Genomic DNA, 15060 nt, shown 5'->3' with positions numbered 1-15060 from the left:
TTAAAATGTATAATAGTACAAAATATGTCTCACATAACAACTTTAATTCAAATGCTGATACTTTTTGCAAATAAGATTTTAATCCGTAAAGAAATAATAAAGAAGTATCATTTAGCAACAGCCCCATCCACCTGTATAGAAGTAAAATTAAATCAAATTAGGCTGTAGCTGAGTAAAAATAATTAGAGTAGTTACTTTCTAACATTTTCTGGCAGTCTTAAAAGAATACCCTCGGACCCCTGCTATAGAATTATTATTATTCTGTCCACAAGATGTCGTATGTGATTCTCTCAGAAACGGACCTAATCACAACATGGAGAAAAAGTGATGCTGAATCCTTACAACTTATAATCTTCCTCCGAGGAACTTCAGCTGCAGTATGATAGTGGCCTGTGTCACCCCTTATTTAATCATGCCTGTTATTTTCCTGCTGCCCGTTGTCCGGTGTTCCGTTAAACATGCAGTACTTGTAGCTCTTATTCGCCTTATGAACTACAAATGAAGTGCAGGGATTTCTGTTGAATATGCATGTGGCATTAAAGATTTTTATTCACTCCATGTGACCAAAAGCTAAAGATTTAATGGAGTAGTGGATGTGCAGTAGTCTGAGTGTAAAGTGCAAGATCTGCTAATTCACCATATTTTGTACGTTGTGACTTATTGATTGGCCTGTTTGATGAGTTTTAAGAGGCGGCAAGAAAAAAAAGAAAAAAAAAGAAGAAGAAGAAGAAGAAGAAAAGGCTGAAGCTCATCCAATGAGCGCCTCGAAAGACTTCCCCCCAGCAAAGAAAGGTTGTGTTTCCATATTTTTACACATGACCAAATGCATAAGCTCCACACAAGGCAGCAGTCGACTGAGTACACACGTGGAGAATGACCAGGAGGAGTTTTCTCTGAGTGGACTTGTACGACCTGCACTGTTTTAGCGCTTTGGATTATGCTCTTCATCCCGATCCTCTCGCCGCCGCCACTGAGCTTGTAGATTCTTCATCATTCTGATTTTCTTTCTTCCCCCCCGTTGGTCATTGCAATCTTTGATTAATGCAAACATCGTCATGTTTATCAGATCAACTTTTCTCCTTTACTTTGTGGTCTCACTCTTAAAGCTCGCTCGTTGCATGGAGAGTGAACTTTGCTTCCCGATTAGAATGAATAGTGATGAAAGGACGGATTCTGATAACGACGTGGATTTCCTTAATAGAAAATATGTCCTAAAGATTAAAGCTTTCAAGCAGGAATTAGTGATCGATTTACAGCGAGACTCTAATTTCATTGCCCCTTCCATCTCTAACCAAGGCGCACTGTGGCTCTCCGATACCGATGTCACCACTGACCTGACCCGGTGTTTTTATTCTGGATATGTGAACGCTGATCAGTACTCTTATGCCGCTCTCAGTCTCTGCAAAGGTGTGCAAGGTGCATTTGGCTTCCACGGCTGGGAATATTTTATCAGCCCGGTACAAAATGACACCAGAAGCGCAGAGAGCGCGCACATCGTCCGGCGCAGAGCCAGCAACAACCTGAAGCCCAGCTCTACCTCCAGGTGCGCAGTGGACAGCGACATAAGCCTCCAGGCTGCGCAGTCCTTGGAGAAATACAAGCGACTGGCGGACCACAGCAATGTGACAGAAACGATGCTGAATAGGATGGGGAGAGCCAAAAGGTTCGCCTCAGTCCCCAGATACGTGGAGACGCTTGTTGTGGCGGACGAGTCCATGGCGAAATTCCACGGAGATGACTTAAAGCACTACCTCTTGACACTGATGGCAGTGGCAGCGAAGCTGTACAAGCATCCCAGCATCCTCAACTCCATCAGCATTACAGTTGTGAAGATCATGATTATATCCGAGGAGGACAAAGGACCCAAGGTGTCCGGGAACGCAGCCATGACGCTGCGGAACTTTTGCACTTGGCAAAAAAAGATGAACAAAAACAACGACAAGCATCCCGAGTACTGGGACACAGCTATTCTTTTCACCAGACAGGTAAAGAGAACTTTTAGTATCGTTCATGTTACACATGTTTGGGGTAAAACCAGAGCGGGATATGTTCTGTAAGCGCAATTACGCACAGAAAACGTAAATGTTTGTTTTTCGCACATGCATTGTGTCACCTTAATGAGTGACATACTGTAAAGCAACCTCTGATCTTGAGAAGGAAAATGTGCAATGTACTCTTATAACTTTGTGATAAGTAAAACTCCAGTTGACGCGTTTTTGATTTGCTCTGAAAACACTCTCCGCCTCTCGTGAACTCAGGGAGCATGCAGGCAGTCCACCAATAGCATCACAGCTTTGACACCAAGGCTGGGTCACACAGAGCTGAACAGAGCACCAGACTTGATTGCTCGTCATAGATCCTTAGAGGGCAGTTTTATAGACTTGCAAACCACCTCTGACTTCTCCCTGCACTCCCAAATATTTGCAAGATGACACAAGGTCAGAGATGAAGTCATTGCTCACATTCATTGGTCAGTGTGATGTATGCGCTTCCATTACCACTGTGAAAACTTGCAATAAAGCTGACAAGTCAGCCCAACTGATTTAGTTACAGTGAAAGTTTTTAGCTTGCAGTCACAAGGTCGTCTTAAAACCTGTGCTATCAGAGTTAAAAGAGCCAATGGTAACATAGTACTATTCTGTCAGCCTTAGTAGTACATAATGATAAGTGAACTATTGCTTGTTATACCTGCAAATTTACTGAATATAATGAGCGTCAGTGCCCTTGGGGATGTACTGTGTGGATGTGTTATTTTTCTCAGCTGTTCCCATTCTGCTGCAGCTGCCTGCTCCTCATTAAACAGGCCCCTGAAGGGATGGGATGGAGGGACTGAGGGTGGTGGCGGTGGGGTCCTTTGTGGATGTCAGAGTTACAGGCCTGCATGTTTTGGACTCACCTGTTCGCTTTATGTTGAAACAAACTCCTCCACATCAGCAGCTGGACTGCATCTTTCCCTGGCAATTCTTCAGTCTGTCACATGCTTCCTCCATTTCTTTTGCCACGGTGGTTCTGCACAAGTTTTTACAGTATGTCCTAGCTGAATAGATATCGACAGCTTAAGATGGTCAGCATTTTCCATAAAAGTGTTCCAAAAACAAGAATGTTACAAGAATGTAACATTCAGCTTTAAACATCAGCTTTAAACATCAGTTTAAAGCTGATGTTATAAACTCTGCAGCCACTTGACACGACCCAAGTCAGCTTGGAGAGTCACAAGGATGTAATTTACTATATAAAGCAAAAAGACAGGCATCAAGCAATCAAAGGTTTAGTGAGGTGTAACAAGTGCAGGGATTCAGAAAAAAGCCTCCTTTTAACACAGCAGGTTGAACAAAGGAATCTCACCTCTAACCATTGTGTGTTGAACAACAGATTCCTGGTGTAATATCACATATAAAGTGTATACAAAACAAAACATGGAGTTTATGAGCGAATGCTAACATAGTGTACAAATGAAAAGTCTAAACAGTGGCTTGTGGTGCATAAAACTTTCTTTACAGTACCACCCAATCAAACTCATGCTCAACACCAGGAATCTAGAGGATACAGGCCTTCACTGACCTTTTACAGTCAGTTTCATATTGAATCTATTAGCACAATCACTGTTTCCTGAAGCAATAAATAAAATAGTGGGGTTTGCAAACATGTACCTAACAAGCTCTAAATATTTCAAGGTCCGGTGTACTGCATGAGAGGCCTTTACTGATCATGAGATTGTAGTTAAACCTGTCAGGCTTTGTTCACTGCAATTAGATTGACATATATTTTTTCCTTTTTTATTTTCTTCTCAGTTTAGGCCTAAACGGTCTCCCCTCTTAAACTCAAGGATTCTGCTGACATGTCTGCTAACAATTCTGCTACATCATGACACAATGACTTTAAGTCTGTCCAATTAGTGAGTAGTATTTTCCTTTGTTTACTACAGTTTTTAACAGATATTTCAAAGCCCATTCATTCTCCACTTAACACCAGCCCATTGTGTAATTTTGTAGGTTTTATAAAGACCAACTCTGTGTTGTCCGGAGGCAACTGTGGTTGTCCCGAAACAGTATAGTCAGCGTGATTTTTGTGCAAAGAATGCCGCAAAGTGCGCTAAGTTGCACAGAATGTTTATTGTAGGAGAGCAGCCAAAAGATAAAATCTGACCATAAATCTGCTAGAATGCAAGTTCCCCCGGGGAGAGAGGAGGTGACTGTACTTTAGCTCACAGCCTTTTCTTACATGATAGATAATGGGCTGAGAAAGAAAAGAGCTCACCAAAGAATGTCCAGATGTCATAAACTCGGTCCAGGATACTGCATCAGACCTATAAAACTCTGAGATGCACCTTTTTCAAAGCTTTTTGAATATTGTTTCCAAAGCACAAACAGGTAACAGGCTGGACGGGATTTAAAAGCAATAAAATCTGTACACAAAACAAAATGGGAATTTTAGTCCGCTGAGGTAAGTATTGTTTTTCTATTCTTTTTGTTAATTCGCAGGAACACCAAAATTGCAAAGACAGATGACAGATGTGGGAAGTAGGTCATAGCAAACAACAAACTCATTGACTTGGGTGTTTCTTCTCCCCTGTTCATCTTGCAGTTCTTCTATTTTTTTTTACTGAAATGGCCCAAACTTTCAGATGTCCTCCAAGCACATGAGGACATCTGGATTAGATTTGCACTGGTGTACAATTGTGGTTTTGTGGTTTATTCTAGGAATGATTTGTCATAGCACTCGAGGTCTTCACTTGGCCCCGTGTTTAATGGTTACATTAAGCACGGCTGAGGATTGCAGGGGCTGCAGGAGACTCAGCTGGTGTTTTATCTGTAACAGCTGACCACCACTGGTTTTCTGTGTTTTGGGGTATGTAGGGACAGTGCTGTTTAGGGAACAGGCAGATGGGTGGTTCTTTGCAGCGGTTACTGCCGAAGTTGTCCTGTGATTAGGAGGTTCAGCTCCAAATGCATACTCGCTAAGACTGGATTTTAAAACCTGTGGTAGAGAAATAGGTCATCTGGAAACTCTGCTCTGGCATGGAAATGTTATGGTTGGGGTTATTTAAATTACCTCATAGGAGAAGGTGTGCTCTAAACACTGTTTCCCACTAAAAAGATTTAAAGACTGGGTGGTGGAAAGCAGTGCTTGACACGACTGAATAATTTCCCAATTTCTTAAACGAAGATCTTGCTGCGATGACATCAAGACAACATAAAGGATAATTTAATAATTGTACTTTCATAAACTGGACATGATTTCAACCGGCCTAATAGCATCGCACTCAGACAAGTTAATTGTCGACGTCTGGGAACAAGGTGACATCACCACAAAAAAGCCAGACAGGGCAAGAATGAGGATAAGCTGCAGTCCAGTTTCAAACAAACTCCAATCTCTGAGAAAGAAAAATGCAGACCAATAACAGATTCATAACCCAAACTGTCTGGGGTCACGCTGATCACTTGAAAATAAATGTCTTGGTAAATGGCCTGTATTTGTATAGCGCTTTACTTAGTCCCTATGGACCCCAAAGCGCTTTACACTACTTTCAGTCATCCACCCATTCACACACTGGTGATGGCAAGCTACACTGTAGCCACGGCTGCCCTGGGGCGCACTGACAGAGGCGAGGCTACCAGACACTGGCACCACCAGACCCTCTCCTCTGACCACCACCAGTAGGCAACAGGTGAAGTGTCTTGCCCAAGGACACAACGACCAAGGCTATCGGAGCCGGGACTCGAACCGGCAACCTTCCGATTACAAGACAAACTGCCAACTCTTGAGCCATCTTGTGTGAATAACCTTTATTTAGCTTTGTCACACTTTCCCATAACACTGCAAATAACTCAGTGGGAGCCATTCTGTGATCATCGACAGAAATCATTGTCTAATTTAGCTACAACTGGATTTTATGTTATCTTAAAAATACATCAAATGCCATTATCAAAACAAAGTGGAGTGTCTTAGGCCGCTGTGCTGTTTAAATGTTTGGCACACAGTTGTTACCACTTTGATTTACCGTTAATCCACTGCAGCCCATTTTGTTTCTCAGTATCACACATCAAAGACCAATAACAAGTGACACAATTACAATCATGAAGCAATAATCTTGAATAAAATGAAACTGAAATATATAAAATAAAAAGTTTACCTATTGAAATAATTAATCATTATGAAAAATGTGCTTCCATTTGATCAGAGTCCATTAAATTAAATGTTTTACATTTTACTTATGTAGCAAAATCACATGGAAAAATTACATGTAATTCAATTAGTTAAGGTCAGCATTTTGGGCATCATTTTTTTTCTAGTGTACCGAACAAAGTTGCCAAAAAAGCAGCTAAAAACACAAATATGTTGACCTTAAACAACACTTACTCCTTGTTGTGTAAAATAGGCAGCTAAAGTATGTTAATGAGTTTTTAACTCAATGAAAAGGGTGTTAATATGTCAGCGGTAAATTTATAAATAGTACCCACTACCCAGAAGTGACTAAAACGATAAATGAAGACAAATATTGTAACTCTCTTTGTGTCTCTGTGTCATAGAGAGACAAACTTAGCTTGGCTAGCCTTGAGCACCATTGTGATTCAGACTTTGGTTAAGAGGAAGGATGGATGCAAGCCCATGTTTGACTTTGCCTTTAGCTGTCATTGTTTCAGATGTAATCATGCTAATGTCTTTTTTCATCCAGGACCTCTGCGGCGCCTCCACCTGTGACACACTTGGCATGGCAGATGTTGGCACCATGTGCGACCCCAAGAGGAGCTGCTCTGTAATCGAAGACGACGGCCTTCCTTCAGCTTTCACCACTGCTCATGAGCTCGGTATGCTCCGTCGACGTCATCCTTCATTCAGTCCACATTAATATCTCAGTGTCCCTGAAAGTGTATATGCATAATCACAGTCTGTGCACTCATGAAAGACATCTGAGATCTCACTCCCTCTCCACAGGGCATGTGTTCAACATGCCACATGACAATGTGAGATCCTGTGAGGACCTGTTCGGAAAAATGCAGGAGAACCACATGATGTCACCCACACTTATTCAGATCAACCGTACCAGCCCCTGGTCCCCCTGCAGTGCCGCAATCATCACTGAATTTCTGGACGGCGGGCATGGTGAGTACTCTTGACCTCTGACCTCAGTGTTTCCAGCCTGAAAGCAGCCTCATAGCATGCTTGAAAAGGTCGAAAGCCAGAGTTGGATAGATAGTTGTAAACAATCTTGAAGCAGTAATGACTTACAAACATATAGCAAGGCATTGTCCTCACTGTGTTGGTCACACAGCTGTGTTTTGTTCAAATGACAACCGTGCTTTTGTTTTTGAAGAGCAAGCCCTGATTCCAAACATTACTGAAATCATTTTTTGGATAAATGCAAGCGAGAGAATGGATTCATTTCAATATCCACCTATGCTTGATTTCTCACATCTGCCAAACCTCTCTTAAAAAAACAGGCTTGCAATAGCCAAGAAGAAATTCATTCATTTGGATGCAGATTGTTTGCCAAACAGGACAGACCACAGCACTTGGCCTTGGAGCAATTCTAAACTTTTATTTTAAAACTGCCCCCACATCTGTCCCAAATTACAGGCCTTTTTGTCTGGGGAGAGTCACCACAGCGGTTTGGACCACTAAGTGTATCTGCACAATGTTTCCCATGCAGGTTTACTCCAAATAGACATTTTTTGTTTGTTGCTTCTCTCTATTCATTTTGGAAATAATCTGTGGACAAAAGTACTAGTTTAGAGGAATATCAGGGAGTGATTTCTGTGACAGCATCGTAACCTGGTTTCTCCTGGCCATCTGTCATAAATCTAAACTTCAAAAAGCAGTGGGGTGGAAAAAGCATGTTGCCACATGCTTGTGGTAATTTTCATTCAGCGCTGTGTCCAGACCTATTTGTAACCTGTTTAAACACACACACACCACCAGCTATTGTTTCTATGATTGCTCTATGGAGAGAGACTAGGAAGGAAGAGATGAGGTTGAGCTTATTTGGTGTAGAGTGATTTGTTTGTACAGCATTGCCTTATCTGATAATCAGTGTGTTTTTCTGCTACATCTGTGGGACTGTTACCACCGCACCGCAGTTCGCTTATAATGTGCTGCGAATTCACCACAACATGAATGGCATACTCAACAGTTCAAGTGGGGGAACCCAGTTTTTCCAAGCGCAGATTAATGTGTTTGTATGTGAAAATTCCCCATAAGAGTGCGAAGTTCTGCATGTTTCTGGGGGATAAAAAAACTTCTCCTGGAAACCTTTTTCATCCACTCATGTTGGCCTTTCGTGATTCCATTTTGCACCTACTTGCCAAACTCTTCCTAATATTAGTCTGTTCCCAGAAAGGTATGTATTTGTAGCTTTTGATGCCTTTGACTTTTGCAGCACTATCTAGCTTCATATCCTTTTTATCAATATTCTAGTCTAACTGCAAGTTATGCAACAAGGCTGGGATGGAAAATAAGAGGAGAGGCTTGTGGGTTTTTAGGGGGAGTTTGAGGAAGGGACTGGGGTGGGGATGACTGTGTGTGGTGTGCTCATGCATGTTTCTGTGTGTGTGGCATACATTGCATATACTGCATCAAAGGCCAAATCACAAGGGCAATGACTGCTTCCTGTGCCCACCCACAATCCCACCCACCACAACACAACATGCAGAAAAAGCACACATTTAATGAAGAGGACCATATAAATATTTGAGAATAAGCATAAACACATTGTTTTTCATTGTGTTTTTCGTGCATTTGTGTATTTTGGTTGCATCTTTTATACCTGTGTGTCATAAAGTCTCCACAGAAGAAGAAGGTCATACTGCGTCGTTGTGTGGCTTATTGAATCTCCCTCTTCTTAGGTGATTGTTTGCTCGACCAGCCTCAGAAACCGCTAGTCCTACCTGACACGCTGCCAGGATCATCCTACAAGCTCGAACGCCAGTGTGAGCTCGCCTTTGGTGAAGGCTCTAAGCCTTGTCCCTTCATGCAGCCGCCATGCAGTCGTTTGTGGTGCACTGGAAAGTCCAGCGGACATTTAGTGTGTATGACTCGGCACTTTCCCTGGGCAGATGGCACTCAGTGTGGGGACGGACAGGTCTGCGACCGAGGGGTCTGCACTGACAAGCAGCTTCACAACTTGAAGGTAAGATTCAAGCAGTTCTTTCTGTCAGGACATACCTTTATGAGGATATGAATAATAATAGTATTTATTTGCATTTTTATTTATGCATTCTTATTTTCAGGTGGACGGCCGCTGGGGCAAGTGGGGACTGTTCAGTACCTGTTCACGCACATGTGGTGGTGGTGTCCAGCTGTCAAAAAGAGAGTGTAACAACCCAGTTCCATCAAATGGGGGTAAATACTGCCAAGGAGTTCGGGTCAAATACCGCTCTTGCAACCTGAACAGCTGCCCTGACACAGGTACAAATCTCTCAACACAGACAAGTATATCCAGTTACGTATTTATGCTAGAGCAATCCCACCTCTCACCTTGTATGTCGTCCCTCCTTCTCTGTGTAGGTAAGACATACCGTGAAGAGCAGTGTGAGAGTAGCGGCCAGAGATTCAGCAGTAACCGTATCAGCCACTCAGTGGTGTGGATACCAAAGTACTCTGGAGTGTCCCTCAGTGACAGGTGCAAACTAATCTGCAGGGCTAATGGTACGGGCTACTTCAACGTCCTGGAATCAAAGGTAAGAATAAGGTGCACTCGAGAGACAGAAAATCTGATTGACGATCAGTCAAAAGTCAAAATACATTAGCACTTAAAATCCTTTTATTTTTAGAGGCAGCGATAGCAAAGAGAATATATGTCATCCAGCTGCCTCTGGTCTCTGAACAGAGCAGGGGAAAGAATGAAGAAGAGGAGGAGGAGGACAGTTTATCTTTTTCAGATAGCAGGGCGTAGAGTGAGCTTTTGCAGCAGAGAGACAGAGTTCGCACTTCAGTCCATCAAATCAGCTGAGAAGGAGCAGATAGGGAGAACTCAGGGGACACGTAGATCAGCTCAGCACAGGTCAGCTGGATGTTTTAACCACTGACTCACAGCTTTAAAAGTTAGCCGGCAGCAGGCTTTATGTAGAATTTAGTTTAAAAAATGCGCTGAAGTTAATAGTTAAGGATGAAAAAACCTTGCACACTTTTTCTATATCACATTTGCATACACACTGGAAATAGGGCTGATCTCAAAACATGCACTATACTATGACATTCTGTGTACGCTTACGAAGTCATGTAGGTAGTTTACCTGATATAACAAATACAGGGAGTGCAGAATTATTAAGCAAGTTGTATTTTTGAGGAATAATTTTATTATTGAACAACAACCATGTTCTCAATGAACCCAAAAAACTCATTAATATCAAAGCTGAATGTTTTTGGAAGTAGTTTTTAGTTTGTTTTTAGTTTTAGCTATTTTAGGGGGATATCTGTGTGTGCAGGTGACTATTACTGTGCATAATTATTAGGCAACTTAACAAAAAACAAATATATACCCATTTCAATTATTTATTTTTACCAGTGAAACCAATATAACATCTCCACATTCACAAATATACATTTCTGACATTCAAAAACAAAACAAAAACAAATCAGCGACCAATATAGCCACCTTTCTTTGCAAGGACACTCAAAAGCCTGCCATCCATGGATTCTGTCAGTGTTTTGATCTGTTCACCATCAACATTGCGTGCAGCAGCAACCACAGCCTCCCAGACACTGTTCAGAGAGGTGTACTGTTTTCCCTCCTTGTAAATCTCACATTTGATGATGGACCACAGGTTCTCAATGGGGATCAGATCAGGTGAACAAGGAGGCCATGTCATTAGTTTTTCTTCTTTTATACCCTTTCTTGCCAGCCACGCTGTGGAGTACTTGGACGCGTGTGATGGAGCATTGTCCTGCATGAAAATCATGTTTTTCTTGAACGATGCAGACTTCTTCCTGTACCACTGCTTGAAGAAGGTGTCTTCCAGAAACTGGCAGTAGGACTGGGAGTTGAGCTTGACTCCATCCTCAACCTGAAAAGGCCCCACAAGCTCATCTTTGATGATACCAGCCCAAACCAGTACTCCACCTCCACCTTGCTGGCGTCTGAGTCGGACTGGAGCTCTCTGCCCTTTACCAATCCAGCCACGGGCCCATCCATCTGGCCCATCAAGACTCACTCTCATTTCATCAGTCCATAAAACCTTAGAAAAACCAGTCTTGAGATATTTCTTGGCCCAGTCTTGACGTTTCAGCTTGTGTGTCTTGTTCAGTGGTGGTCGTCTTTCAGCCTTTCTTACCTTGGCCATGTCTCTGAGTATTGCACACCTTGTGCTTTTGGGCGCTCCAGTGATGTTGCAGCTCTGAAATATGGCCGAACTGGTGGCAAGTGGCATCTTGGCAGCTGCACGCTTGACTTTTCTCAGTTCATGGGCAGTTATTTTGCACCTTGGTTTTTCCACACGCTTCTTGCGACCCTGTTGACTACTTTGAATGAAACGCTTGATTGTTCGATGATCACGCTTCAGAAGCTTTGCAATTTTGAGACTGCTGCATCCCTCTGCAAGATATCTCACTATTTTTGACTTTTCCGAGCCTGTCAAGTCCTTCTTTTGACCCATTTTGCCAAAGGAAAGGACGTTGCCTAATAATTATGCACACCTGATATAGGGTGTTGATGTCATTAGACCACACCCCTTCTCATTACAGAGATGCACATCACCTAATATGCTTAATTGGTAGTAGGCTTTCGAGCCTATACAGCTTGGAGTAAGACAACATGCATGAAGAGGATGATGTGGACAAAATACTCATTTGCCTAATAATTCTGCACTCCCTGTAGTTTATTGTCCCAGTATAAAAGGAACAAGTGAACTCATTTGTAACAGTTTTTTGATGTGAATGCAGAAGCTAACGCTTCGTGTGTTTTTACATCCAAGGTTGTTGATGGGACTCCATGTTCACCAGATTCCACGGGAGTGTGTGTCCAGGGGAAGTGCATTAAGACCGGCTGTGACAGCAAAATTGGCTCCACTAAAAAGTTTGATAATTGTGGAATCTGTGGAGGTGACAACAAGGGCTGCAAGAAAGTGTCTGGACTCTTCACAAAGCCTGTGTGAGTATCACTATGTCATCATGGGACGGGCTCTACAAAGCGTTGCTTAGGTCATTCTTTTTCCCCCACTCACTTCAACATAACTTTATCATTTTCGCTCCATTATTACAAGCCCCCACTGACTCTAAAATGTTTTGGCTTGCAGGCATGGCTACAACTTCGTTGTCATGTTGCCAGTGGGTGCAGCCAATATAGACATCCGCCAGCGAGGCTACAAGGGAATGGTCAGTGATGATAACTACTTGGCCGTGAAGAACAGTGACAGCCATTACCTGCTCAATGGGAACTACATAGTGTCAACTGGCGAGAAGGACATCTTTGTAAAGGGAAGCTTGCTGCGCTACAGTGGCACAGTCGGCCTCTCCGAGACCATACAGGCCATGAAGCCCTTGGGAGAAGCCCTGACGGTGGAGGTCCTGTGTGCAGGCAAGTTGACACCTCCTCGCATCCGCTACTCCTTCTACCTCGCCCGTCAGGTCAAGGAAGACAAGACTCTGAAGAAGAATGAGAGGGTAAACTCTCAAAACAGTGTCCTGGGTGACGATAGTGTCAAGGAGAAAGACACAGATACCCTAAAGATGTCTTACAAAAAGGAGGAGCCCATTCTGGACAAGTGGGTTACCACAGGCTGGGATGATTGCTCCGTTTCCTGCGGCCGTGGGATCCAGAGGAGGATGGTGCAGTGTTTGAAACCAGACGGGAAGCCAGGGTGGAACTGTGACTCTTCGCACAGACCTCCAGCCACCAGGGTTTGTGAAGGGCCATGTCCTGAGTGGTATATTGGCCAGTGGTCACCGTGCTCCATAACCTGCGGGAAGGGCTTCAAGAGACGACCACTGCACTGCCAAAGCCAAACTGGGCATCTTCTCACAAGAGATCACTGCACTGGCGTTCGTAAACCACAGGAGCTGGATTTCTGTAACATGACGCCTTGCTAGTAACTTAAACCTATAAGCGACACAAGTGTTTTTTTTCTGTTTTAAAAGGGTGAATTGATTCCATCTGCAAGTATCTTTTCTATCTGTCAGACATGGATTTTTCCACTTGGGCTGTTAGAGGATGATGGACACCTGCTTGGAAGAATATCAACACTCAAACCTGGAAGATGAATGCTGAAAGTTATCTTTCACTGCCACTTTGTTTAAGCATTATTCAGGAGTACGTTTTATGGCAATACAAGATAATCAAGGTCAAATAAAATTTAGTTGAATTCCTTGTACTGTCAGCAGATACAGAATGTCCATTTGCAAGCAATCAATCTAGTTTACCTTTTGAGTCTGGAACCCATTTCATGTCATAATACTTTAACTGTGCAGGCTGCAGATTAGTGAAAGCTGTGGGTAGTTTACAAAACGACTCCAGTCATTTTTCAAATAGCAACTATACCAAGAGTGACATGTATGAATAACAGTTTGACTAAAACATAGTTTCAAAATATCTCACGCATGTTTATGTTTTATCGGCCATCTTTTTTTTTTTTTGAATCACAAGGAATTTTAAAATCTTCCAACTGATTCTGAAATGAAACTGATATCATTTTCATTGCTGTGTGAATACTTATGTGGCACTGTTTATTCCTACCACCACCCGTTTACAGTTTGGTAGTTAACTCCTGCAGTCAATCAAGACTGCTATTACTGCGACGTTTTAGGAGTTAAAGATGCAAAACATACGATTATCATGTAGCCAGGATTTCTTCAAAACATGAACAGAGATCACCTTCGTTGTACACATCATGTTTCAATTTAAGGTTGAATATGAAGTCACACTGACTAAACAACACAGGCCAGGAAACACTGACCTAAGATAGCGGCCTAGCCAGATACTATAAACACGCAAATACACACAGACTGCATTGAGATCCTCTCTCTCGTGATCACTTCCTTCATTTGACCTCAGCAACATTATTCGTAGTTCATAGTGTTCAGCCAGTCGTGAAGCCTGTTAAGTCATGCTCGTCCGGCACAGTTAGCACAGCTAATTTATTATCAATATAACAATAACACAATCACAGACAGAATGTGTTTTCCTGGATCCCCATCTTCTTATGGCCTCACAGCCTGAGCCAAGCTGTTCTGTCGACAGACTCGGAATCCTGTAATCCATTATGTTCTGTTTTATTTGAAGGGGTCACATTCACCAGTCCAACATCCGACTACAGGGTAAGTCTCATGTTAGTTGGCTGTTTTTTTGTTTGTTTGTTTTTAAATCCGCTTTTGCACTTTGTACAGCAAAAGAAACCAATGACTTACACAGGCTGTACTGTATACTATGTATACATTTATTCAGCTCTGAGCAAAAAATAATGTAAATACTCTTTTTTTAAAAAATCTTTTTTTTTTTTACACAGGCATTTGTAATGGTCTTTGAGACTAGTGTATTTATTCCAAAAATAAAGTCATTACCGTTGTAACTGATGCTTTGTTTTTCTTTTCTCAACTCTGTAGATATATAATGTCAATATCAGTCTTCATTCGGTTGGTGAAAGACGTCCGCTTTTCACAATAGACTGTAAAAAGGTGGACATAGCCAAAGTCATCTTGCTTTAATTTTTAGGGAAGGTGAATATTAGTCAACTGCCTCTGGCTTCTAAGCAAGCTAGTAAGCTTATTCACAAAGGTGCTTCCACGGACTCTGTGGGTGCATTGCCCAGGATACCTGTTAACTAGTGCTGCAAGGGGCCTCTCTGAGTGGAGTTCTGTTCTCCCTGCGCCGGCTTCTGGCTTCCTCCCACAGTCCAAAGACATAAACGAGATGAGATCATGTGACAATAAACTGGCTGTAGGTGTGAATGTTTGTCTGTCTCTGTGTTAGCCTAGCTTGTCCAGGATGTACCGTGCCTCTTGCTGTATAACAGCTGAGATATGCTCCTGTGACCTTGAATTGGACACACAGAAGATGGATGGTAATATACAAAAAAAGTACATATATATATATATATATATATATATATATATATTAGGGGTGCAACGATA

The 15060-nt window shown here is 42.4% G+C and overlaps 1 protein-coding gene across 1 annotated transcript; it reads left to right on the top strand.

The window, feature by feature from the left end:
* The first annotated feature begins 850 nt into the window (after positions 1-850).
* Positions 851-14500, top strand: adamts15a (ADAM metallopeptidase with thrombospondin type 1 motif, 15a). The gene is made up of 8 exons (XM_085420372.1): positions 851-1985; positions 6677-6809; positions 6937-7104; positions 8844-9127; positions 9228-9405; positions 9505-9677; positions 11910-12085; positions 12231-14500. Exons 1-8 carry the CDS (start codon positions 1056-1058, stop codon positions 13021-13023), a joined length of 2835 nt encoding a protein of 944 aa, XP_085276498.1. The 5' UTR covers positions 851-1055; the 3' UTR covers positions 13024-14500.
* The last annotated feature ends 560 nt before the right edge of the window (positions 14501-15060 follow it).

This window comes from Rhamphochromis longiceps, linkage group LG10, assembly GCF_057381845.1.
Source record: "Rhamphochromis longiceps isolate RC_006_pf linkage group LG10, R_longiceps_female_GT1.1, whole genome shotgun sequence".
Classification (NCBI taxonomy): domain Eukaryota; kingdom Metazoa; phylum Chordata; class Actinopteri; order Cichliformes; family Cichlidae; genus Rhamphochromis; species Rhamphochromis longiceps.
The sequence above is the reverse complement of the archived record's forward strand: the minus strand, read 5'-3'. Positions and strand labels throughout refer to the sequence as shown.